Source organism: Marmota monax, unplaced genomic scaffold (genome assembly GCF_021218885.2).
Source record: "Marmota monax isolate L192 unplaced genomic scaffold, Marmota_monax_Labrador192_F-V1.1 WCK01_AAM20220418_F8-fsc00147, whole genome shotgun sequence".
NCBI lineage: Eukaryota > Metazoa > Chordata > Mammalia > Rodentia > Sciuridae > Marmota > Marmota monax.
In genome coordinates, this window is record NW_026693552.1 from 305,191 (window position 1) to 318,956 (window position 13,766).

The 13,766-nt window shown below is 34.2% G+C and overlaps 1 protein-coding gene across 10 annotated transcripts in view; it reads left to right on the forward strand.

Moving 5' to 3' along the window:
- Positions 1-13,766, forward strand: part of Ralyl (RALY RNA binding protein like) — a 441,521-nt gene that overhangs the window by 292,467 nt on the left and 135,288 nt on the right. For all 10 annotated transcript variants that reach the window (XM_058583703.1, XM_046458643.2, XM_058583702.1 and 7 more), the window contains one exon: positions 6,628-6,703. In XM_058583703.1, coding sequence (XP_058439686.1) covers positions 6,628-6,703 — 76 coding nt within the window. The remainder of the gene's footprint in view (positions 1-6,627; positions 6,704-13,766) is intronic.

Genomic DNA, 13,766 nt, shown 5'->3' on the forward strand with positions numbered 1-13,766 from the left:
AAACTCCTAAGCATATCTTCAGAATAACTGACAGCACATCATGAAAAGAAAGAGCATGCTACAATATTTTTATTGACAGAGTTTCTCAAGCTTTTTTATTTACTTATGAGAATAATTTTACATTTTTCACTTTTTAAGTCATGGGATCTAAGCTACAAATATACAAGTGAATATCATGATATTTTCATAGACAGATACCTTCAACTAGCATTACAGAGTTTTATAAAAACAGAAATCTATATTTGTTTCACCTGATTTTTAAAATTATTTTATTTGTTTTAATTAGTTATAGGTGTCAGTAGAATGCATTTATGCACTTTGATGTATCATACATAGATGAGGTATAATTTCTCATTTTTCTGGTTGTACAGGTTGTAGAATCACATTGGTCATGCAATCACAAATATACATAAAGTAATAATGTCTGTTTGGTTCTACTATCCTTCCTATCCCCCACATTCCCTCCCCTCCCCTTCCTTCACTCCTTTCTGTCTAATCTTAGGTAACTCTGTTCTTCTCTCTTATCCCCCTCCTATTGTGAATTAGCATCATCGCATATTAGAGAAAACATTCGGCCTTTGGTTTTTTGGGATTGGCTTATTTCGCTTACCATGATATTCTCCAACTCCATCCATTTGCCAGCAAATATCATAGTTTCATTCTTCTTTAAAGCTGAGTAATATTCCATTGAATATATATATATATATATATATATATATATATATATATATATATATATCACATTTTTTATCCATTCACTTGTGTTTTTATTCCAAGTATATTACATCTGAAAGACTCAGACACTTGATTTTTCTTGTGCCTTATTCTAAAACATGCAAGAGTCAGTCTTAATGATTAATTCTCAGATCTGTCCTTTACTCAGAACCTAAATTATATCCCCTAAATTATATAGAATTTGAAATTCTAATTGGAGTGTCTAATGATCTTCTCATACTCAATAATCCACCAACCTGTTCTGGTTTCCCACCAGATATCAGCTTCCGATTTTTGCCAAATGCACTCATTCACTAAAACCTACTGCTTCTGCCCATATTAACCAACATAATTTACCATTTTTATTCTCATTTTCTTTTTAAATTCTTATTCATCGCTAAAAAAATATAAAACACTTGAGTAATAAAGAATAATTTTATAATGTAAACCCATATTTCTTCTACCCAACTTAGGAAACAGTACTTTGTCATGCAACTTTAAGGTCCCTTGGATGTCCTCCCAAATCCCACACTCTATTCTTCCTTTTCAGAGGCAATCCTGTACTGAATTCATTGCTCATCTCTGCTTTCTTTTCTTTCTACATAGTGTTTAATTTTGCAATTTCATTTACATAAAAGGGTTCATACTGTCAATGTTTTCCTATGAAATTATTTTTGTTCAGAATTATGTTCCTGCTGTTCATTAATGCATCCGTCATGTTATCTCTGGTTCTAATTCTGTATAATTCAGATGTCTATAAGTGTCATTTTATGCATATACACATTAGGAGTGTGTGTGTCAGTTTGGGGGTTTACTAAGTTTTCTAATATGTTACATTGATCCTCTCTCTCTCTCTCTCACTCTCTGTGTGTGTGTGTGTGTGTGTGTATGCTTTATAGTATTTCTTTTCATAAAAACATCTTAATTTATTTATCACATCTCCTGGAAATTGATGCTGTATTTTTTTTGTTTGTTTTTTTTTATTGGTTGTTCAAAACATTACAAAGCTCTTGATATATCATATTTCATACATTAGATTCAAGTGGGTTATGAACTCCCATTTTTACCCCAAATACAGATTGCAGAATCACATCGATTACACATCCACATTTTTACATAATGCCATATTAGTAACTGCTGTATTCTGCTACCTTTCCTATCCTCTACTATCCCCCCTCCCCTCCCATCTTCTCTCTCTACCCCATCTACTGTAATTCATTTCTCTCCTTGTTTTATTTTTCCCATTCCCCTCACAACCTCTTATATGTAATTTTGTATAACAATGAGGGTCTCCTTCCATTTCCATGCAATTTCCCTTTTCTCTCCCTTTCCCTCCCACCTCATGTCTCTGTTTAATGTTAATCTTTTCCTCCTGCTCTTCCTCCCTGATCTGTTCTTAGTTGCTCTCATTATATCAAAGAAGACATTTGGCATTTGTTTTATAGGGATTGACTAGCTTCACTTAGCATAATCTGCTCTAATGCCATCCATTTCCCTGCAAATTCTATGATTTTGTCATTTTTTAGTGCTGCGTAATACTCCATGGTGTATAAATGCCACATTTTTTTTATCCATTCATCTATTGAAGGGCATCTGGGTTGGTTCCACAGTCTAGCTATTGTGAATTGTGCTGCTATGAACATCGATGTGGCAGTATCCCTGCAGTACGCTCTTTTAAGGTCTTCAGGGAATAGTCCGAGAAGGGCAATAGCTGGGTCAAATGGTGGTTCCATTCCCAGCTTTCCCAGGAATCTCCATACTGCTTTCCAAATTGGCCGCACCAATTTGCAGTCCCACCAGCAATGTACAAGTGTACCCTTTTCCCCACATCCTCGCCAGCACTTGTTGTTTGACTTCATAATGGCTGCCAATCTTACTGGAGTGAGATGGTATCTTAGGGTGGTTTTGATTTGCATTTCTCTGACAGCTAGAGATGTTGAGCATTTTTTCATGTACTTGTTGATTGATTGTATGTCCTCCTCTGAGAAGTGTCTGTTCAGGTCTTTGGCCCATTTGTTGATTGGGTTATTTGTTATCTTATTGTTTAATTTTTTGAGTTCTTTGTATACTCTGGATATTAGGGCTCTATCTGAAGTGTGAGGAGTAAAAATTTGTTCCCAGGATGTAGGCGCCCTATTTACCTCTCTTATTGTTTCTCTTGCTGAGAAAAAAACTTTTTAGTTTGAGTAAGTCCCATTTGTTGATTCTAGTTATTAACTCTTGTGCTATGGACGTCCTATTAAGGAATTTGGAGCCCGACCCAACAATATGTAGATCGGAGCCAACTTTTTCTTCTATCAGGCACAGAGTCTCTGATTTGATATCAAGCTCTTTGATCCATTTTGAGTTAACTTTTGTGCATGGCGAGAGAAAGGGATTCAGTTTCATTTTGTTGCATATAGATTTCCAATTTTCCCAGCACCATTTGTTGAAGATGCTATCCTTCCTCCATTGCATGCTTTTAGCCCCTTTATCAAATATAAGAAAGTTGTAATTTTGTGGATTGGTCTCTGTGTCCTCTATTCTGTACCATTGGTCCACCCGCCTGTTTTGGTACTAGTACCATGCTGGTTTTGTTACTATTGCTCTGTAGTATAGTTTGAAATCTGGTATCGCTATACTGCCTGACTCACACTTCCTGCTTAGAATTGCTTTTGCTATTCTGGGTCTTTTGTTTAGTCTACGGCCATACCACCCTGAACGTGCCCGATCTCGTCTGATGTTGTATTTTTGTACAGTTTTTTTTTTTTGTTTGTTTGTTTGTTTTACCCAGTGTACTATAACAAACACTCTGTCACATATCTTATGGTACATACATGCAAGACTTTTCGAGGTTCACAAACCTCCTGGATCAAACAGTTGAACATTCTAAGTTTATTAAAAGCTGAAAAAAATTTTCCATAATAGTTTCATTAATTTACATTTATATTTGTATTGTACACATTTTCCAGTTGTTAGAAAACCTCAATGGCACTTGAAATTGGCACTTGAAGTTGTTGCAAATTCAGTAGCTTCAATTATAATTCCTGGGGTTTAACTTACATTTCCTATTACTAATGAAACTGAGCATTATTTCATGTGTTTCTTTGCCATTGCTTTTCCTCTTCTGCAAGTGCATTTAGTAGATTTTGCTTAATTTTCTCTTTGGTGTTTTGACTCCTGTGATATAAATGTGTTCTTAATATACTCAAAAACCAAATCCTTTATCAAGGACATTTTGTCCAGTTTGCTGTTCTTTTCACTGTCTTTAAGCAACTTTTGATGAACAGAAATTCTTAATTTCAATACAGTAGAATTTACCTGTTTTATGTGTTAAGGCTAGTGATTTTTATGTCTGGTTTAAGATTATCCTTCCATACTCTGAACTCATAAAATTTTTCTATTTTATTACCTCCTAAAATTTTTATATTTTTGTCTTTCATATTTATGCATTAGTAATTGATATTTTTTTGTCTAGGGTATGATAGAGGTCCAGTTTTATATTTGCCCTTGTGAGGAAGCAATTGTTATAGCACCATTTATTTAAAAGCCTATATTTTCCTCAAAGATCTTCTAGGCCAGTTCTGTGATAATTCAGATGTCCATATATGCCAATAGATGCATATATAGATATGTCATATGGGATTGTGAGTTTGGAAGTCCCTATTCTGTTCAATTGGCCCCTGTTCTCTTGTACTAATACTACAGTCTTGATCATCACAGCTAGAGAAATAAATCTTGATAAGGCAAATTTACCAACTCTTTTCCTTTTTCTAAATGTATCATGGCTATATTTGGTCTCTATGGTGTCATATAAATTCTAGTATCAACTTTTCAAACTGTGCATACACATAAAAAATATTGTGGGATTTTATTGAAATGGCATGGAAACCATAAATCACCTTGGGGAAGATTGACATATATGTTTTCCAATTTCTCTGTATTTGTGTAAATTTATTGTAAAATCTTTCAATGTGGTTTTATACTTTTCTTCATTAAGTTCCTTCAATTTTTCTGATAGGTTTACTCTTAGGTATATATATATATATATATATATAGTGTGTGTGTGAGAGAGAGAGAGAGAGAGAGAGAGAGAGATTTGCTTTAAACTATGTATTAAACATATGTATTGCTATATAGGGATATGCATTTGAATTTTGTATAATTGGTTTGGCATCCAATCAACATACTAAACTTTCTAATTAATTATAACAATCTGTGGGCTTCAGGAAGGAGGTTATATTGACCAGAAATTACTGACAGTTTCATATCTTCTTTCCTATATCTAATATTGCATTCCTGACTTAATACACTGATTAGGTTATCAAGAGCAATCTTACATAGAGATAGTTATAGTAGATGCCATTTTAAAGTCCCTGATCTTGAAGAAAACTTGTTCAATGTCTCATTATTGGTTACAACATTTACTGTCCATGTTTTGTAGATATCCTTTATTAAATAAGAAATTGTCTTCTCTTTCTACTGATAAAATCCTTGACAACAACTCCCTCATCTCCACACCATCTCATGTCCCCTCTGACCCAAAAGAGTAGGAAAACTAAAACCCAGGTTCTGGCCTCAACAAATGTCTTTAAGGGCATGCCAGGTTCAGTGTCTAATCCCATTTAATTTTTGTTTTTGTTCATATGTAGGATGTTTTTCAAACTCCTTACTTGCTAGCTTCATGTTGTATTTATTTTAAGGGATATACTTATTTTTCATTCATAGTGTTTTCAGTGGTAGGTGACTAGGTGTATTTAGTCCACTGCACTAGCAATAGAACCCTTCCCTTTCTTTTCTTTCCAAATAATATCCTTCACTTTGTTAGAAGCTTTTCTTGAAGTGTCTATCCTTTAGATTTTCCTTTTTAATCATCCTTTGAAATTTTAACTTTATTTCATCTGTTTGTTTATTGCATTTCCCAAACCTTCTTCACTCAACATCCCAATTTCTTTAAAGTGGGTCTAGATATTTCTTTAGTTCAAGTTTGATCAACTATATATACAATAATATTTATGTATATTATATGTACATATATATATAAAACACCCACTGTCATGTATTTAGGCATCTTCTATGATCTCAGAGACTCAATCATATCCTCAGTTAATGAAGGCAAAGGATATTCTCCTTTCTCCCTCTGACCACCCCAGAATTATGTAGCATCACATTCAAGTTGCTGAGGATGTTTTGTTGTTCCCTAAGTAAATATGGTCCATATTATGATTGCATGCTTCTAGCTTCTTTTTCTATGTAAGTGGAAATGGCATTGTGGGAAATTTAATAACCCTTTTTATGATTAAGGCTTTATTTCATACAAACCTTTATGTACACTGAAACATTCTTGGCAAAAAGTGAAAATCAGAAGGATATCTCATTCTCTCTTGGTGAACGCACTTGTTCACCAAAACCTACTGTTTCTGACCGGATGATTTACCAACACATAATTTATCATTTTATTCTCATTATTCTTTTTAATTATTAGTTACTAAAAATTAGTAGATGAAATTATTTTTAAAAATCATAATGCAAACCCATGTTTCCTTTACCCAACTTGGGAAACAGTACTGTATGATGCAGTTTTACGGTAACCTTGGAGGTCCTCCCAAGCCCCACATCCTAATTCCTTGTACCTTGCTCAGCATTTTTTTTAATAATGCTAATCATTTTCTAATATGTTATATATTCTTCCTGTTGTGTTTGTTTCTTACTGTCTACCTACCCCCAATAAAACATAACTTCCACAAGAACAAGAATCTATTTTATCATGACATGTCGCAAACTGTACCTGGCATCAAATAGGCACTCACTAAATACATGTTGAATGAATGAATGGCATACAACATTTTCATAATCAATCGAAAAAAAACTCTATGATTTTCTTTTCTAAAATCGTTTACTTTTTTAATCAATGCTATTTTATTCTGTTTGCAGATATCAACATGGCAGGGGAACCCAAACCATACAGACCAAAACCCGGAAACAAGAGGCCCCTTTCTGCACTTTACAGGTACCTAAACCATCACTTTTATGTGATATGTAGTGGTAAAAATGTCTTACAACTTTTTAAGACAATATTTCATATAAGGAATAAACTTTTTTTGAGTCATGTTTTTTACTGGCATAAAGTAGAAGAGAATGTTGTTGAGCATCACACAGATATATCATGCAACATTTCCAGGAATCTTGAACAACTAACATTCTTATGTCTGCTCATATAACCATCTGCAACCCATTTTTCCAATAACATCTAATAAAAGTCTCTGATTCTGCCTGACAGGTATAAAGGTCAATGTTGAATAATTACTACATGCCATGTACTATAGGGGTTTTACGTATGTTGTTTAATTTAATTTTCAAAACAATCTTACAATGTAGATCAAGAACCTTAGATTCAGTTTCTTAGTGATTTTTCTCAAGGTTACATCTCTGGTAAGTGATTGTCCTAGTCCTCAAACTCAAGCCTTCAGACAACATACTCCAAGTTATTTCCACTCAATGGCTCAGCCTCTTTCATTGCACTGTACACGTTCTTGTCATTTCCATTTCTCCAAAATAACAAATAGAATTCTTCTCTTCTTCAGAGAGACATATCCAATTCCTTTAGCCTTTCCTATAGTTACTTAGAACTGAGTCAATTTAACATGGTTTTTGTCCTGTTACATGCCTCAGTTTATCAGTGTCCACACCTATATTTAGAATTCCAGGTGGGTAGGGTAGACTAGATTTAGCACCTTTGTTGCTCTGTATGTACCTCTACTAAGTTAAATAAAATTCTGTTGATCTGAGCAAGAAAAGAGTGAACTCATATAATTTTCAGCTCTTGAAAAACAGCCACTTTGAAAAATAATCATGTTCTGTTGTCCCACTTCACGTACTTTGCCACTGGTTTTTGTATTGTTAAGTGCTGACTTTGCATCTGTCTCTGCAAAATTCCCTTTTGTTAGATATAGCCAATTGTTCCAGGCTATTGAGATCGCCTATCATCCAATTTATTAGGTCTTCTCCCAGATACGAATCATCGTTCACATCCACAGCCATAGAACTAACGTAAGTGTTGAGCAAGGCTTCCTATTTTACTGATATCATTTGGATAAAGGAGAATTAAGTTATATGTGTTAGATTACATTCAGATATAGTATAGTATGGGGAGAGTGCAGCTAAGGAGACCTCGAGCTATTTTCCAGTCCTTTGTTCTCTGAAAACTACCATATCTCCTCTTCAGCCCAGCACAGCCTCATTTCCTAAACAATAAAAGAAGGGTCAGAACTAGATCACTTTTTAAGGTTCTATTCACACCTAACCCCCTCAGGGCTCTCTAGTATGCAACCATCAGAGATTTTTTTTAAAGCTGTATTGAAATATATAGCTTCATTTCCCTTGTTATTTTGGCTCTTTTACTTTATTTCATCTTAATAAGATATTTTATATAAAACGTAGAAAGCACAGGAAATAACAAACATTGATAATTAGCCACAGGCTTATATTAACGTTAAAGAGCATAGATGAAGTCATCAACAAGGCAAAAGATACTTTCTGTACCTTGTTTGCAATAAAGGACAATATTGATAAAAAACTGGGCAATGCAGACTAATTTTTGATCATGTTCATTTTTTAATGTATGCATCGAGCCACAGCTAATACAAAATATTTGAAAAGTCACATATTCAAATATTAACAAAACAAGCTGGCCATGTGTAGCTTTTTTCTTTTTTTTTTCTTCTCATCAAAGTTATACCAGTGTCTATGCCACGATATTAATTTTCATATTTTCCCTGTTCTCGGATTGTTTTGATTTCCTTATGAGAATGGAAGCTCATGACAAACAACAAATGTTGTTTCAACTGTTATTTTCTCTATTACTAAGTTATGTTCAATTATAAATTCAAAAGAATTAGAAACAATTTCAGTTAAATATGCTGTACTGTAGACAAATCACATTATGGGGAAATGCTTATTTATCCTGCTTTCATCTGTTCACAGAAATTTAAAACTGGGGTACACTGAAATTGAAAAACAGTAACAAAGGGAATAAAAGGGAACAAATGTGCAGTTGAGAAAGCCCTTATATATACATTTTCTCATGCTTGCACAAGCTTAATAATAATAGTACTTCACTTTTATATGGGAAACTATATTTTCCTAGTCATTGTTCATCTGTTCATCATAGAACTCACAAAGCTGGAATTACATGCCTTGCTTTACAAATGAGAAACTTTACAAAAGTTACCAAGACAATAAAGGATCTGCTCTAGTAAAATAACAAGATTGGTAACTGAACTCTAGTCTTCAGCCTTCAATTCGGGTGATTTTGCCTCTAGACCACAGCTCTTTGCATTAACCACCTCAGCAATACAGATTATACAAAACAGAGCTTTTCTAGTCACCAGTGATCAGTCACATTTCTATCTATGAATACTATGCCAGCAGGTGGCAAAGGAAACATTATGCACTATATACTTCATACGAATAAGAAGGTTGACACCTACTTATGTAATCATAGACACAGATTTTGAACTTTAGGTTGTTTACCTAACAATATTTGCATAATTATCTTGAAAGTATAAGATTGCATAACAGATGAAGTAATCTAGCTCAATGTAAAGAATATGGCAGCAAATTGGAATGGGGATAGTCTCTGCTTTCCTATTCTTTGTATCTTTGCTTCTATTTTTTTTATCTTAAATGAAAGAATTGGAACAGTTCCATTTATTCTTTCTTTCATTCATTCATTCATATAAAATATATTCAATACATTTATTGTGGTCTGTAAACTGTGGTAGCTACTTTTCTAGCCAACTGGCACAAAATACCAACCTGTAGGGTGAGAAGAGAGCATAATGAAATAAAAGTAAGTTATTTGGTCAGTTTTATTCTGCAGTTCTCTAGGTCCATCAGTTTACCAACAAAAGACATAATTTCATTCTTCTTAATGGCTGAATGCAACTGTCGTGTGTGTGTGTGTGTGTGTGTGTATCACACTTAATATATCCATTCATCTGTTGACAGACATCTAGGCTGGTTCTGTAACTTTGTTATTGTGAATTGTGCTGCTACAAATATTGAAATTCAGATATCACTAGTATGCTGATTCCAGTTCTTTTGGATAAATGCCAAAGAGTGACAAAGCTAGGTCTTATGGTGGTTCTATCCCTAATCTTATTTTTTTATGTTTTTGTAGTTGTTGATGGACAGAATGCCTTTATTTTAATTGTTTATTTATGTTTTTATGTGGTGCTGAGAATTGAACCCAGTGCCTCACACATTCTAGGTAAGCACTCTATCACTGAGCTATAGCTCCAGCCTAATCTTTAAGAGAGTCTCCATATTGAGTTCCATTGTTGATGTAGTAATTTGCAGCCCCAACAATGAAGTGTCTGTTTCTCCGCACAATCTCTCCAGTGGTTATTATTACTTACATTATTGATGATTGCCATTCTAACAGTTTTGAGATGAAATCCCAGTGTAGGTTTGATCTGCATTTCCTTGGTTGCCAAGAATGTTGAACATTTGTTTTTCATATATTTGTTGACCATTTGATTTCTTCTTTTGAGAAATGTCTGTTTGGCTCATTTGCACACTTATTGGTTCGGTTTGTTGTTGTTTTGTTTTGATTCGATTTTTGCTGTGAATATTTTTGGTGTTCCTTTTCAGATTATGGATATTGATCTCTTGTCAAAAGAGTAGCTGGCAGGGATTGTCTCCCATTCTTTAGACCCTTTTTACACATGAAATAGGCCAAATTATGCTAAACTTACATGAGACTATATCACAATGAATCCCATTTTTATGTATAAATACAATGTACCAATTAAAAATAAATAAATAAATGGAAGACTAGTAGAGTGGAAGAACAGGATCAGGGGAACTATGAAGGGAAATAAAAAAATAAAACGAGCAATTTATGTTATGTGCATACATGAATATGTCACAATGAATCCCAGTACTTTGTATAATTATAATGCAGCAATTTAAAAAATGAAAAGCAAGTTATTGGTACAAAAATAATCTGTAATTCACCTTTGTGCCCTAAACTGCTTTGTCTCCATAAGTATATTCTGTGGGGGACTGATCTGCTGAAAGGCCTTCTTCATTTGCATCTACTTTATCCCATCATCAGCCACAAAGCAGTATTCACAAGGGATGTGGAATATCCACTGAAACACAAGAGGGTTGCTTTGTTTCTTCTTTTAATACGATTTTCACATTAGCCAAACAAAGTTCCATAAGTGCTTACTAGGTGCTTAATTTACATGGTATACATAGAAGATGCAAAAAAGAAACACAGTGAGGCTTAATAAGTCTTAACCATCTTATGCATGAGTTAGAAGCATAGACAAATGAGGACAACCCAAGAGAAGTAAACATTGATGAGTTGCTGATTCTGTCTAAGGGGAAGTGAAAAGTCTGGGAAAGCTGCAGGAAGAAAAGGATACTTGAACAAACAGGCATTGCAAGGTGGACATGCTGAGCAAAGTGCAGAGGCAGAAGCATAGAAATATAGAAGAGCACCTCATGGTGGGAGCCACAGGAGGCTAACTTGGTGGAGAATGTGTAAAGGGAACATTCCAATGGCCCAGGCTGTGAATATCCATATACAGCAGATAAAATAAATTTGACTTTTATTCTGAAGACAAGAAGGAATCATTTAAATATGTTGACTGATTGAAAATGGGCTATGGGGGAGTGTGAGTCACAGATATCCAAGATTTTTAGTTTAGGCAACTAGGGGCATGAGCGTGTGATTCAGATAGAAGAAACAGAAAGATGTGACAAGCAGTGGTGAGTTCAGGTATAAAGATGAGGGAAGGAAGTAAAAATAAATTATTTCAGTCTTGTACGTGAATCCATAAAGACAGACAATTCATTAAAATAGTACTTGCAATAAAAATGTCTCCCATTAGAGCCTATCTGTAAATGAAACATAATTAATCATTTGTGAACATTTCATAAATATTGTACCTAGTCCTAATGGTGAGTGCTAATCCATTCTCAAGAGAAAATAATGTAACTTTTAATAAATTGCTGGTTCAAATGTGCAATGTACATCCATGGTGCTCTGAAATAATGATTCTCCCCCAGGAAGTAAGTTTTTCAGCATGCCAAGTTCCAATTAATGCTAAATAATTGCTAAAAGAGAAAAATTGTATGATGATTTTGCTTCTGCCTATAAAATAGACAGACCTTTTCTCCCTGGTTTGAGTAAAACCAACAAAGATACCAAAGAACAACTATTTATGAAAGTTTAACAAATAGAGGTCATTCACCTACAGGTATACCTCCTGGTTACAGAAAAGAGTTTAGTAAGATAATACAAAAAGTGACATCTCACTGATTTCATTGAGATTATTAGGTACTGTTCCCAAATATGATTTAGTGGCGATCATATACATACCTTTTGTAGCAACCTTCCAACCCTAGAGAGGTGACTATGGGAATCAAGAATTGGATTTACCATGCAAGTAAATCAAGACTCCTTAAGGTTGCCAAAGGATAACCAATAGCTACTGGTGTCTCCATTTTAAGAACATCATGATTAGTGGTGGTAGCCATGAATGTCACTATGAGAGCTTTCATGATCGAAAAACTTTCAGAGTACTAACAAACAAAGGTGATTCTTAAACATAATATCTCTGGGGATTTATTTTTTTATTCAATCTATGTGAGTTCTGATATCATCCTCATGATGTCTGTGGCTCATATGGGAAGGGGAGCCTGAATTAGGGGACGACCTGAAATATCACCTAAAACCTTGACAATAGAAGTGAAAGTCACGGAAGCTAATTTAGCTAATTCTAAGAGTAAAAATCAATATGGAGAAAAAGAATCCTGGACATCTCTACTTCATTGACTTGTGCAGTTTGCTGAGAGATGTTTACCAATTAGGTATTGATCATTTTATTTGTTTTCTGTCTCCTTTTATAATGTCAAGGATAATACACATTCTCTTTCAGAATCTTACTACTTCCAATGTCAGTGCCTCCCTCTGCCCAAGCAAAGGCTTTCTTCCATTTTACTTATCTCGCTTGGTTGGTCCACTCAGAAAGCCATCCAAGAACACGTTCTCTGGCTTAAAAGGGGGAGTGTAAGAAAGAGAGGGAAATGTGTTCTCCAGCCCCCCATGCTATTTGAAATAGACACAAAGCAGGCACTTACAGGCCTACCAGGTTTATTTTGAAAGTGTGTTTTTGGCAAGTCTGGGTAGAAATTGCAGGATTATAGCTCCTATTCCAATCATTCCTGTGCAACCAAATCACTGACATGCAATTGCAAATATACACAAGAGAAAATAGGAAAAAAGTATACTTCTAAAATTCAAAGCTGAATATTCATTCATTCATTTGAATAATTAAGGGTGAATTCTAATTCAGAGTTCCCAAATGAATGTTGACAAGCTTTTATATCAGAAAAGGTCCCAAACATTCACTTTATTGATAGTTTAAATTGTGCATGTTTCCTAGGAGTATGTTCAGTGGAGAGAGTATTAGGCAGGCATGGCTCCTAACACAATCAGCATTACCAAGAGTTTGACCTTGATGGTCAAGTTGAATGATTTCTCATATTCTTTGGTCCCATAAAGAAAGATATAAAAGTTTCCTGAAAGATACTGTCTTTTAGGAGCCTAGAACTCAATATTATAGATACTCTACAAATTTTATCTATGCTTATTATGATGATCACTCAAAGAAAAATATGTACAATAAAGTATTTTAGAATGTTATTTTAAGTGACTCTTTAGCAATGATGATATTGGCTAAAATTCACACAACTGAATGGGTTAATGTTTCATATAACTTCCTAAAGAAAAATTTTTTTTTAAAAAAAGATTACTTTTACTTATAGCATAGTCCCCATAATTTTACACTAAGCAAATGTAACTTATAGACCTTTTCATTTAAACTGTTTAAAGAAATGCTGACACAACACCCATTAAAATAGTTCTGCCTCAGGCAATTCTCTGCTAAGTTAAAGAATGGCCTATTTGCAATTTTTCTGATATATTTTTAATGCATAAATATCCATGATTATCTTCTTGCATGTAGAAAGAATATGGCAGGGGTACGGGGAGATGG